Raw genomic sequence first — 13,808 nt, forward strand, 5'->3', positions numbered from 1 at the left:
GTTTTCATAACCGACAATTATTGCAATGCTAAATATAAAATTTTTCATTTATGTTGTCATAAATTTATACAAAATAAATAAACAAATTATGAAATATGTCTAATAAAAATTCTGCTTTAAAAGATTAACCACTATGTAATACATAAATATAATTCATTGTTTTAATAAAGTTTTAATTGTATTCTATTCAGTCTCTGTTAGCTTCTTTTGGCAGTTACTGCCAAATAACGGTCTTCATTCAGCATCATAACTCGGGGTCAGTACTGTAATGTCTACTGACATTTCCATCCTCTTGGAATCGTTGCCAAAATACTGGGCAATTCCAAGTTCTTCGGAATCTTCCATCTGAGTATTTTCCCACATTTTAGGCGGCCGATAATTCCACTTCGAAAAAATTATCCTCATTCGTCCTCTGTGTCATAACTATTCGGTTATAGTCGAGTCTGTACTGAGTCGCTTGAACAACTTATTTCTTTGCCACCATTTCTTTTATACCCCTCTCTTATACACTCGTTATTGTGATGTACTATTTGTATATTAATTTTGAAGAAGACAGGTGAGTTAATTTTATAGGGGAAATCTTTACTTTAGAGTTTTCCTTAATTTATGGACGTGAGTCTACGTGCATATATATATATATATATATATATATATGCNAATACTTATATAAATAAATAAATAAATACAAGAAAACACGAAGAAAGTTAAGAAAAACAATAAGTTTCATTTATTGCGCTTAAGCTGCAAGTAAACAGAATTCATTAGATAAGTTCAAAATAAAGATAAAACAAAGAAAAATAATAGACATATGAAAAAAAAAGGGGGGGGGAATAATAAGTAAAAAAATAACAAACAGATTAAAAAAAAAAAAGAAAGAAAAAAAAGATTAAATTTTATTTTAAAAAAACGGGAAAGAAAAGATGTAATCTTTTTATCAGCCCACACGATTATATCCGCAAAACAGAGTGCTTTCTGATATTGTATCAATAATTGATGAAAAGTTTATATCTTTTTTTTCCCCGGTTTTTTTAAATAAAATTTCATCATTTTTTCTTTTTTTTTTTAAATCTGTTTTTTGTTATTTTTTTACTTATTATTTCCCCCCTTTTTTCATATGTCTATTATTTTTCTTTGTTTTATCTTCATTTTGAACTTAACTTATTGAAACACTTAACTTATACAAACCAATAAGTTTTTAAATGATTTTGATTTCTACGGTTTATAAATAATACATCTATATTTGGAAGATCCACTAATCATTTTTACACCATTTTAAGTCATGGAAAACTTAAAAATACGAAAATTATTAACTTGTTATTTCATTACCACTTTAAATATTATGTGAAACTTGAACTTCCGGGTTCACAAGTATGTATATATACTTGATATATAGATCCTTCTCGAAATATATCCCTCTGAACTGATTTCATTACTTCTCCCTAACCGTCAAAGAAATATCTTTATTCTAATTATTCCCTGTTGTGAAGATACATACTAAATATTCAGAATACCATTACTGGCCCCCAACAATGTTTATAATTGGGCAGGGCAAATGCTCAAGGCTGCTCCCCCATATTCAGCCACACCATTTGGCGAAACGAGGTGGATTGTGGCAACCCCCCGTCGCACGCCGCTCCGGCGGACAGCCCCTGGCTATGATTAACCCTTAGTACGAGGGAGCCGGAGGAGAAGAAACGTAGGAGTGTCAGAGCAGAGAGGAAGGCGCATAGTGCATGGCTGCCCGCGGTGCCACTGCCGAGACGCCCAGAGCCGCAGCTCTACTGCCGCCCGCAGCCGCGATCTCTCCGTCAACTCCACGGCCAAGCCTCAGTCCATCCGCCAACTTAGATTCAGCTGTTGCTGCTTATGCTGGTCATTTCTCCTCCATCAGCAGGTAAATAGGGCACGTGTCCGGCGCCCGCTCTTCTCTTGTTTACACTTTCATCTTCCTTTGCTCTTTTCATCTTCGCTTTGAAACGAAGTATGTTCTCAGAAGAAATATTTTTTTCAGGCCATTTAAATGTATCGTGAAATTGTGTTATTTATGAAATAATTATGCCATTCGTTATACAGCATGAAATTGGGATATAGTTGCTTAGTATTTCAGGAAAAAATGTATTATTTGATTATTTTTTTGTACTTCGAAAGATATTGTATGCATTGAGCAACATATCATATAGTGACTTATCATTATATGGATACTTACACTAATTAGTTAATTTTTTGAATGCGTTGTTTGCAGGCTTAAATGGCAATCAATGATTTGTTTTCTAAAATTAATAATCGTTTAGTTTTTTTTTTTGTTCTTTTAAAGAGCAAATTAAAGATTTTTTACTCACATTTTTAGTTTTTGTATTGCTTCCAACAATGTTTTTTTCAAAACAATTCTGTGCATTTATTTGCTGTGATTATCAGTTTGAATCGCGAATCAATTAGAAATTTACGTATTAATTAGTACAAACTCGATATAAATAAACAAAAAATTTTAAAAAATATCGGTCAGACATGCAGTAAAAATTTTTATAACGTGTAATGCACTTTCAATGCACTTTTTTATTAAGTATGCTGATTGTAGAAGGATTTACTTTAAAGTGCNAAAAAAAAAAAAAAAAAAAAAAAAAAAAAAATCTTTAGAGAGTCAGATAATATGTAAATACGAAAAAAATCATGAGAAAGAGAACTACATACTGCAACTTCAACTTTTTGCTCAAAATCGCTGATAATCTTTATCAATAAAGCGAAAAATATTTCTAAGTTGGTTTAAAAAAGTTTTAGATTTTAATCAAAACAATAAAAAAAAATTAATATATTGTCACTTTTAAAGAAAAATTTGGCTTCACTGCATAATACAGAACTAGTTTTTCTATGTAATACAGAACAGTCAGTAACTGTTTTACACATAGACAAATTTAACCCCGCATAGTAAAATTCGCTAATGTAATTTTAATATAACAGTGCAACTTATAACTATTTGATAAAAATTTGAAAAAGAGATTTTTTCGAAAAATAATTTAATTGCAGTACTAAGGTTAAAGAAAATTATGAAAATGTTATATAATTAAGGTTTAAAAAAATTTTAAAGAAGAAAATACAAAGATCTCTATCAGTAAACATCATTAATTTACTTTAATAAGATTATATATAGCTGTTTAATATGCACCTTTTTAAATTTAGTTGCAAATTTTGACTATTTTTAATTGAGCTATTCAAAAAATTTTCCTCTCTGCTAAATCACGAAAATTTAATGTATCTGCGCTCTAGTTTTAAAGGTAAAACATGAATAAAAGATTGATTGTTTTTGTTGCTTTTAAGTTAGTTTCAGCCAAGGTAATCGAATAAAGCAAAGTATAAAATTTGCACCATACCTATTTTGCTGTAATCTACGTATCTGAGGAAAAAAATTCATAATTTTTTTTTTATCATTCACTTGCTATTTCTGCATATCAGACCGTCTACANTTTTTTTTTTTTTTTTTGTAACGTTTTCAACGTAATAATATATTAAATATTATAAAATCGTTTTTATATGTGGTACCAAATTAATAGATAGGAAAATCCAGAAAAAGTGCGAAAAGTGCTTCTAGTGAACGAAGAGTACTTGCAACAAAGAATTTTTTCGGGAAAAAAAAAGTATTCAGACAGGTGATGAGCAGTTTGCAGGTCCAGTAAAAGCTGCCTCGGGCAATAAGGACTAGGGATGATCATCCCCACCCCTCCCTTTCAAGAAATCCTAAGGGCGTAAACATACATTCCGTAGATTTTTTTTTACATCGAATCATAACTATCTAACGACTCTATATTGTAAAATTCTTCCATATTTATACATTGTTTATCAATAAGCAATGTATAAATGTTTTTTATAATGAATTTTTATTTTCAGTATATAATGGATATAAATTCAATTTCTAAGATTACATTTTTTTATTGATTTATACTGAAAAAAAAATACTTCTGTTCTACTTAAATTAAAAGGTAAAACTTTCTTATACTGTTTAACTCAGGCATACTCAACTCTTGACAGGGTGGCCTGATTAAGTCCTTAGTTGGTCGATGAGCAACTCTTATTCCCTAGCCAATATTTTTTTTTTTAAACAACTTTGGAATATGGATAAAAAAAACTTAAATTATAGCATAAAATTTCCCAAATACAGAGAAAAAGTATGAATTTGAATAACAAAACTTTTTTTTTAAATCCTGAATTTTTCCCTTTTAAATTTCGTAAACAAATATTTTATAAACCAAAGCCTGTTGAAAACTTTTGCAGTTAAGGAATTTATTTTAAATTAAAGATTTAAGTAATTAATATGAAGCAATAAATAATAAAATTGCTTTTCCAGGGGGGTAACAAAACTAGTTACAATTTAATGCAGCAAACAGCATTTCTTTTTTTAAAAAATTAGGTATTTGCATACTTTGCTTTGAATTTATGTGTGTACAATTTTCAGTACTTAGTATTCCAATGTTTAAAACTAGTTGATGTTGTTTACAACAAAACAAATTAATTAGGTTCGTGTTAGTTGATACAAAAACTAAATTGACTGTGGTCGGTCTTCCTCTAATAAATGTTGTGCATCTCTAGTTTATTGTGTTCAACTAATTAAAATGATGTCATTGATAATATATTTGCTAAATCGATAGTTGTTTTTGATCATTTAACTGGCATATTTATGGAACGCATCATAGTAAATGAAATTTATAAGTAAATAAAAATAGTATCATAATAATAATTTTGTATCAGAAAATATTATAAACGCAAATTAGTATTTTTTTTAAAAAAAACTTTAAACTATCTGCTACCCGAGTAGCATGTTTGATGCAAATATTTTTTGTAATTCAAGAATACAATGAAATATAATTTAATACGAATTTGTTTATTTTAACTTTATACTATCCGTTATCTGAGTAGCAAGACTAAGGAGCACTTCTTCTAGAAAATTTTTATTTTACTTTTGAAAGGATTTTGTTTTTGTTTAGATTTTTTACATATACACGAATTAGATTGTTATTCTGAGACAATATTAAGCACTGAGGAAAATTATAATTTAGGAATAGAACAGAGTTACTTCCGAGACAAGAAATTCATTAATTTTGGGAATATATTATTCTTTAAACCTAGTGTGAAGTTCGGAGTTGAGAAAAAGGCCTGTATTAAAATTTTATTTTTATTTTTTAAACAAGAAAAAAAAAACGGTTTTACCTTTGAAACTTCTCAGGTCTGAGGAATAACAATTTGAGCACAATTTTTTTAAATTTTTAACGTTTTAAAGTTAGTCTTATATTTTTTATGAATTATAAATCGTTTTTATTTTAAATCCAACATTTTTAAAATTTTTGAATAATATACCACATGAAAATCAGATTATTTATTTAATGCTTTCTAAGATTAAATGCCCTAAAGCAATCGTTCCATCCCATGGATTAAAGTCATGTTTCCTTTCCTATATCACCTTCAGCGGTACCTGTTTTTCTGTTTTAATGAAAAGAAAAATGTAGATTATATGTATCTCAAGGTCTAACACTTAAGTTTTCTTACGCCTTCCATGACACACTTAATTTATATCTGATTAAGATTTAATGTAACAATTGATTTTGATAATTGAAATATTCATAGTTTCGTTCTAAATATATTTAAACTTAAAAGAAGCGAAAAAATATTCAAAAATGATTTCAATTTTAAGAAACTTATCTTTTGATTTCTAAATATTACTAATCATAAAAATAAATTTATGTTACTGTGAGTAATACTTAAGTTTTCTTATGTCTTTCATGGTGCAATTTATATCCGATTAAGATTTAATGCCACAATAAGTTTTGTTAATTGAAACATTCATAGTTTCATTCTAAATATATTTAAACTTAAAAGAAAAAAAATTTTCAGAAATGATTTAAGTTCTTAGGAAATTATATTTCGATTTCTAAAAAATTAATTTATGTTATCATATGTATCTCATGGTCTAACACTCAAGTTTTCTACGCCTTCCATAACACACTTAATTTATATCCGATTAAGACTTAATGTAACAATAGATTTTGTTAATAGAAACATTCATAGTTTCATTCTAAATATTTTTAAACTTAAAAGAAAGAAAAACATTCAAAGATTTTTTTAAACTTAAAAGAAAGAAAAACATTCAAAGATTGATTTAAGTTTGACTATTTAAAAATATGTATAATCATAAAATATAATGATCGAAAATAAAATAAAATCGAAATTAAAAAATTCCAAAATATATTTCAACTTGTAATTAGAGCATCAGAGAAAAATTTATGAAAGCGGCACCAGTGTCTCATCTGCGTCAAGGTAAAAAAGCAGCAAAATTTTTATAGACTACTTTGCAAAAAGTGAACAAACGTAAAAAATTAAAGTATTAAACTTTTTGTATCCTTTTTTTTCTTTTTTCTTTTTTGGAAAAGTCATTAAAATTATTATTTTTTCATTTTTATAAAAAAATACAATATACCAAATTATGTCTATTTTTTATTTAAAATCTTGATCGAGTGACCTTTATGTAAATTTGATATTAATTATCTAAAGATTCCAGTTGCATATGTATTATATGTAAGTAAATTATTAAAAATTAATGCCAACATAGAATATTAAATAGTGTAATAAATAACAAATGTAATATTACATAATGTAAATCGAAATAAGTAATTCGTCAAATATCTTTTATGTGCGTGGTTTAGGTTAGCGACAATGTCAACACAGTATCTTGTCTACCACTACATATGTAAGTTTTACGATTAAATTTTAAATGAGTAAATTTTCAAACAATATTGAATTAAAATTGCTGCAAATTAATTATGAGAAAAACGACTGATAAATAGTGTGAAGAGCTTAACAACAGTTCTTTTGACAAGAGTCTTTCTTTTCTGAGATCAAAATACTATGTAATGACCAAAGCCAGGATCTTAAAGATCTAAAAATTCTAAAAAAAAAAGCTTTTAAAAATTATTAAAATTGCCTTGAAATTAAAAATAATATCCTTAAAAGGTTTCGAAGCCATGTTTTATATTTAGTTTCTTTTAGAAAAAAATTATAAGCCGTAACTTGTTTTAAAATAAGATACATTTGGTTAATAAAATAAGATTGAACGAGATGAATACAAATTTATTAATTTTTAGTTACAGTCTTCAAGAACATCATAATTGTATTGTACTATCAAATTTTTTTTTGAGATTTTTTTAAATTAAAAGCTTGCCTATTGTCCAAAACATACTACTTATATTTTGAAAAACTTTCTTTGACATCAACACTTGTAATTGAAAGATATTTAAAATATCAAGATTCAACGCAAAAAATACACTAATTTATGTTTAAAAAAAATTAAATCACAAGCAAAATGCATTTAAATAAAAGATATCATTCAAAATGTATTTAAAAAAATATTAGAAAAAGGGAAAAGGGCTCAAAAATGAAAGATTGACAAAAAAAAAAGAACTATTCCCTGTAATGAAAAAAAAAAAGAACAGAAATGGGCTTAAACACTTTCTGAAGTACCGCAGAAGTACCTTCTTATTTCCTTTTCGTAAAATAATGCTTAAAAAAATAACAGTTCGTAGTTTTTTACGGTAATTGAACTAAGGTCTATTAAATTTGGTTAAAATAATGGTGAATTTCTCTCGTGATAGAAGTTTCATGATAATCCTTCATAATTTTAAATATTATTTCAAATTTAAGAATTATTTGAATTATTAGCTTTAGATTTATAACAAAACACAGCTCTTTAGATAGTTGAGCAATTTACAGCCATATAAACTAACGATCCTTGAAAAAGTTTAAATGGTTGATTTCTCTTGAGAAAGCGGCTTCCAAATATTCCTTTATAATTTGAATTGTTATTTTAAATTTTAAAAAATTATTAGAAAAGTTTAGATTCATAGTAAATCACAACTCTTTCGATAGTTATTAAGCAGTTCAAAACCATATAAACTAAGGATTATTGAAAATGGTTAAAAGTTTATTAAATGGTTAAATTTTTCCCCGAGAAAGTGGCTTCCTAGTAGTCCTTTATATTTTGAATTGCTATTTTGAATTTAAAAATTGTAAAATGTTTAGATCCATATCAAAACACAGCTCTTTAGATAGTTATTAAACAATTTAACTTATTGTGGAAATTGAGAAAGAAAATTATTTATAAATATAGAAAGAATTACTTACTTTATTAGGAATTTATAATATTTAAAAACCTGAATTAAAAGTATTACTTCATTTTTTTTCATAGTTGCCTGTTCGATCAATTCCTTCTTCCCACTATCATTCTAGCAGTGCGCCATCTAGAGTTTCGTCGAAGAAGATAATTTTCAAAACAATTGTATTTGACAACATTGTTGTTGCACCACGTGTTGTGCAAAGCTATAGCTAAATTGATAAATGGCAAGAATTTTCAGCTTAATAAGTACCAGTGATTTAAATTCTGCAGGCGTTTATATCCGTTGCATATTATCGAAAACAGAAATACAATTTCCATAGAACAGGCAGTTAGTAAGATATTCATAATTTTATAGGTTATAAAAATATTGAATAACATACTATTTTCATAAATGTATACAGATTTTTAATAATGTTGAAAAATAAAATAATGCATAAATGTTTAAATGATCATTATAATTTTAGCTTATATTATATTAATTATTATACTTTCATTCCCAAATAGTGGTTAGGTAAAGAAACTTGGTACTGATATTTTCTATAAGAAATATGGTACAATTAAATTTTAATTTCCTTAAATTTAAATTATTCAAGTAAAATACGTTACCAGAAAATAAAATGTTGAAGTACGACAGATTAAAATGATTATAATGTGTCGCTTCGCATTTTAAAATGTTAAATGTATCTTGTTACCGTTGAATTAAATAAGGCAATCGAAAATAAAACATTTCTTAGGGGGCAGCAAATTTTTCTGCAGTGTTTTAATTAACTATTCATGGGTAATATTTTGCATGTCATCTAAAATTTAATAGCTAATGTTAATATACTTTGTACTGACAATATGAACTCTAAATAATTAGAATGAAGGGCAGCTTTTATTTAGTTTAGAAAAAAACTTCATAAAAATATGATAAGAAAAATATTCAACTACATTTAGCCCTTTTTTTTGTCTGCAGTTGTGTGGCTCTTAGAGAGAATTGGAGATATTTATTTGCCTTTTCAATTGAAAAGTTTGGAGTAATATAATGATTATCCACATTTTTATATTAAGTCACGTTTTTAAATTTGTGAAAAACACTACTTCTATTTACAAAATACAATGCTTCTGTGGATTGTGTTGTAATATTCTGAGAACTTGTAAAGTCCCTACCTGGAAGAAATGTTAAGGGATATTTCGATGTAAAATTATTACCCCAAACTCTTTTTATTTCTATAGTTATGTTTCGTTTTATTTAAATAAGAATATAAATATTCATTAAATTTATGTTTCTTTTGAATACATTGAATAATTATCTGTATAACACATAAACATCTTTTCGGATATTTTTTTACGACTAATTTAAAGATTTGCTTATCATACATGAATCCAAAATACATTTTTAACTTTTAACATTAAACTTTTGCTTGTTTTGTTTATTCAATTCTTACTAAAGTATTAAAGCGTTAAATTACTTTTATTAATTGTCCTTAAATATTTATCCATATATTTATCAATGTCAATTTTGAAAAGAAATTAAGAATCCATTTATAACAACACAAAAAAGCATTTTGGTTTGTATATTCAGATTCGACATGCGTTTTCTAGTATGGTTCATTTTCGCGCTGTATAGCATGCGAATAAGAAACCTGACAAAACCAAAGTATTCATTTACAAACAGTTATTGAGAAAAACGAAAATCGTTGTTTTAATGAACACATTTTCTGCTTTTTATTTACAGAAACTTCTGAAGTTCATCAATTTCTTTATGATATTAAATATTTTTTATGTATAAAATGTTTCTCACATTTTTGTAGCAGAAATTGAGGATTTGATTCATTTTCGTTTTTTTAAATTTATTTATTATTATTTTTATCAATAAATATCATTTGTTGCTTCTTTTTTGTGTTTTTCTCCGCTTTTTATTCAATAACACTGTCTTTTTAAAAGTTTCATGCATAAAATCTTTCTCATTTTATCGTAACAGAAATTGAGAAATTTGATTCATTGCGAAGTGGAGATAGATGCATTTAAATTCGTCATGCAGTTTTAGGTTTTATTTTCAATTTATTTATTTTGCTACGAAACCATACAGATCTAAATATTAATTTTCTACTTATCATTATGAAACATAAAAAAATGTTTTCGCGTTTTATTTTATAAAAATATTGAAGATCACCCTAAACCTGAAGTTTTTTATGTATAAAGTATTCCTTATCTTCTTGTAGCAAAAATTGAAGATTCCCTCAAATTGAGGGATTCAATTTCTTGCGAAGTGATCCACTTTCGATTCTGAAACAATAATTATATAGGTCAAGAAGAGTTTTACTATTACTTCATCATTACTTTAGACATCCGATAACAAATTGCTCTTTGACGAAATGTCGATCAAATATTTTATGGAACGATAAATAGCAATTTAAAACTTTTAGATGTTACGCCATTTCTTAGTTGTCAGTTAATAGACTAATAAGTTACGAATCTTCACTTAGTTTACTCTATTCAACAGCATTTATTTTTGCTTTTTAAGCTCTGAAGAGTGTGACACTTATGTCAATACAGTTTCACATTTTGAAACATCGGGATTAACGTTTTTCTTCCCTAAAAATGGTGCTACTATACCATGCCGAAGAATTATAATGTAATTTTTTTAATTACAGTGATTCTGAAAATCTTTAACAGCTAATAAGCAGTTTTCCAAGTAAATAGCACACATTTTTAATATAATGCGTACTTTTCTTAATTATTAAAAGAAGGCGTTTGTTTGAAACACCTTATTTTTATCTTTATACATTAAATATTTAAAATGTTTAGAATAAATTTCTTTTTTATACAGTTTAAACACATTAACACCATTGTTAATCTTTTCGTAGTGGAAAAAATGTAATCGAATTTTTTGAAATAGGAACCAAAGGAAATTTGTTATCGTATGCAGTAGGTCCGTTAGAACATTACGCGTACACTGTAAAAATTCCGAATCAAGTAACGGTAAAAAGTACCAGCACTCAGGGTACCGATACATTTTACCGTAAAATCCATTTTTACTGTAAAATTTTACGAAACAAAAATATAATAAACCGTAATTTTACAGTAATAATTTTCGCAAAATCACTAAATTTCTTTAATTAAATAAATATTACAGTAAATTACGGTATGAAATTTTACGGTAAAAATGAATTTTACGGATGCTGCACCCAGGGTGTGAGTACTTTTTACTGTAAGTGGACCTGGAATTTTTTACGGTGTAAGCACTAGTAGAAGAAGAGGTTAGCGATTTGCTTATCTTTTGCTGATAGGGGAGGAGGGGAATGAGCAACGCTAACGTAAGATAATAAAATTCCCCAATTTTTTTGTTTCTATTTTTTTTAAATCGAAACAAAAAAAAATAGAACAAAAAATCACACACGAAAAAATTTCACATTTGGATTAAAAGTTTGAAGATAGAAAAAAATGAACCAAAAATTTCAGAAGAAAATAGTTTTTGGCTCAACAGGAAAACACAAAAGAATATTCTATTCAAAAGAATAGAACATTGAGTAAACATAATGTTTTACTTAAATTTAAATAAAATTCATTAAAACGTAAAATTTTTTATAGATGCAAAGCTACATCTTTTATTTGAATTCAATCGTAAAATAAGATTACTACAGTCACAGTTAAAGAAAAAACCGGGGAGGGGGGGTTGCAACTTTCCTGTGTAGGCACGGGGGAAGGCGTCAGTGAGTTTCTTAGGTTAGTGTGCTTGCGACTGAAATTGTATAAAATATACTTACGTAATATTTGTACGGTTCCACTTTCAAAATGATGTGATCTGCTCCTTCCTATATTCTTTAGANAAACTTTTAGATGTTACGCCATTTCTTAGTTCTCAGTTAATAGACTAATAAGTTACGAATCTTCACTTAGTTTACTCTATTCAACAGCATTTATTTTTGCTTTTTAAGCTCTGAAGAGTGTGACACTTATGTCAATACAGTTTCACATTTTGAAACATCGGGATTAACGTTTTTCTTCCCTAAAAATGGTGCTACTATACCATGCCGAAGAATTATAATGTAATTTTTTTAATTACAGTGATTCTAAAAATCTTTAACAGCTAATAAGCAGTTTTCCAAGTAAATAGCACAAATTTTTAATGTAATGCGTACTTTTCTTAATTATTAAAAGAGGGGGTTAGTTTGAAACACCTTACTTTTTTATCTTTATACATTAAATATTTAAAATGTTTAGAATAAATTTCTTTTTTGTATAGTTTAAACACATTAACACCATTGTTAATCTTTTCGTAGTGGAAAAAATTTAATCGAATTTTTTGAAATAGGAACCAAAGGAAATTTGTCATCGTATGCAGTAGGTCCGTTAAAACATTCCGCGCACACTGTAAAAATTCCGTATCAAGTTACGGTAAAAAGTACCAGCACTCAGGGTGCCGATACATTTTACCGTAAAATCCATTTCTACTGTAAAATTTTACGAAACAAAAATATAATAAACCGTAATTTTACAGTAATATTTTTTGCAAAATCACTAAATTTCCTGAATTAAATAAATATCACAGTAAATTACGGTATTAAATTTTACGGTAAAAATGAATTTTACGGATGCTGCACCCAGGATGCGAGTACTTTTTACTGTAAGTGGACCTGGAATTTTTTACGGTGTAAGCACTAATAGAAGAGGTTAGCGATTTGCTTATCTTTTGCTGATAGGGGAGGAGGAGAATGAGCATCGATACATTTTACCGTAAAATCCATTTCTACTGTAAAATTTTACGAAACAGAAATATAATAAACCGTAATTTTACAGTAATATTTTTTGCAAAATCACTAAATTCCCTTAATTAAATAAATATCACAGTAAATTACGGTATGAAATTTTACGGTAAAAATGAATTTTACGGATGCTGCACCCAGGATGTGAATACTTTTTACTGTAAGTGGACCTGGAATTTTTTACGGTGTTAGCACTAATAGAAGAGGTTAGCGATTTGCTTATCTTTTGCTGATAGCGGAGGAGGAGAATGAGCATCGCTAACGTAAGATAATAAAATTCCCCAATTTTTTTGTTTTTATTTTTTTTTAAATCAAAACAAAAAATAGAACAAAAAATCACACGCGAAAAAATTTCACATTTGGATTAAAAGTTTGAAGATAGAAAAAAATGAACCAAAAATTTCAGAAGAAAACCGTTTTTGGCTCAACAGGAAAACATAAAAGAATATTCTATTCAAAAGAATAGAACATTGAGTAAACGGAATATTTTACTTAAATTTAAATAAAATTAATTAAAACGTAAAATTTTTTATAGATGCAAAGCTACATCTTTTATTTAAATTCAATCGTAAAATAAGATTAATACAGTCACAGTTAAAGAAAAAACCGGGGGGGGGGAGGTGTTGCAACTTTCCTGTATAGGCACGGGGGAAGGCGTCAGTGAGTTTCTTAGGTTAGTGTGCTTGCAACTAAAATTGTATAAAATGTACTTACGTAATATTTGTACGGTTCCACTTTCAAAATGATGCGATCTGCTCCTTCCTATATTCTTTAAAAAATATAAAGTGGTTGATTAAAGGTTAAAAATTAAAATTACCCTCTAGAAAAATGCTCTTATTTGTTCGTTTGACTGGAATCATGGTATCAGCAGCTTAACTGGTGATGCTTTTATGATCTTTATATATATA

General features: G+C 27.2%; 1 protein-coding gene across 3 annotated transcripts in view; it reads left to right on the forward strand.

The window, feature by feature from the left end:
* The first annotated feature begins 1,656 nt into the window (after positions 1-1,656).
* LOC107448951 (BTB/POZ domain-containing protein twz) overlaps positions 1,657-13,808 on the forward strand; it is a 31,405-nt gene continuing 19,253 nt past the window's right edge. Inside the window, exon 1 of one of the 3 annotated variants that reach the window (XM_016064325.3) lies at positions 1,657-1,894. In XM_016064325.3, the coding sequence (XP_015919811.1) occupies positions 1,734-1,894 (161 nt within the window). In that variant the 5' untranslated portion in view covers positions 1,657-1,733. Of the gene's footprint in view, positions 1,895-1,961; positions 1,982-8,457; positions 8,481-13,808 lie in introns of those variants that run through there. The other 2 variants (XM_071187315.1, XM_016064326.3) reach the window with 2 other exon arrangements.

This window comes from Parasteatoda tepidariorum, chromosome X1 (genome assembly GCF_043381705.1).
Source record: "Parasteatoda tepidariorum isolate YZ-2023 chromosome X1, CAS_Ptep_4.0, whole genome shotgun sequence".
Taxonomy (NCBI): Eukaryota; Metazoa; Arthropoda; class Arachnida; order Araneae; family Theridiidae; genus Parasteatoda; species Parasteatoda tepidariorum.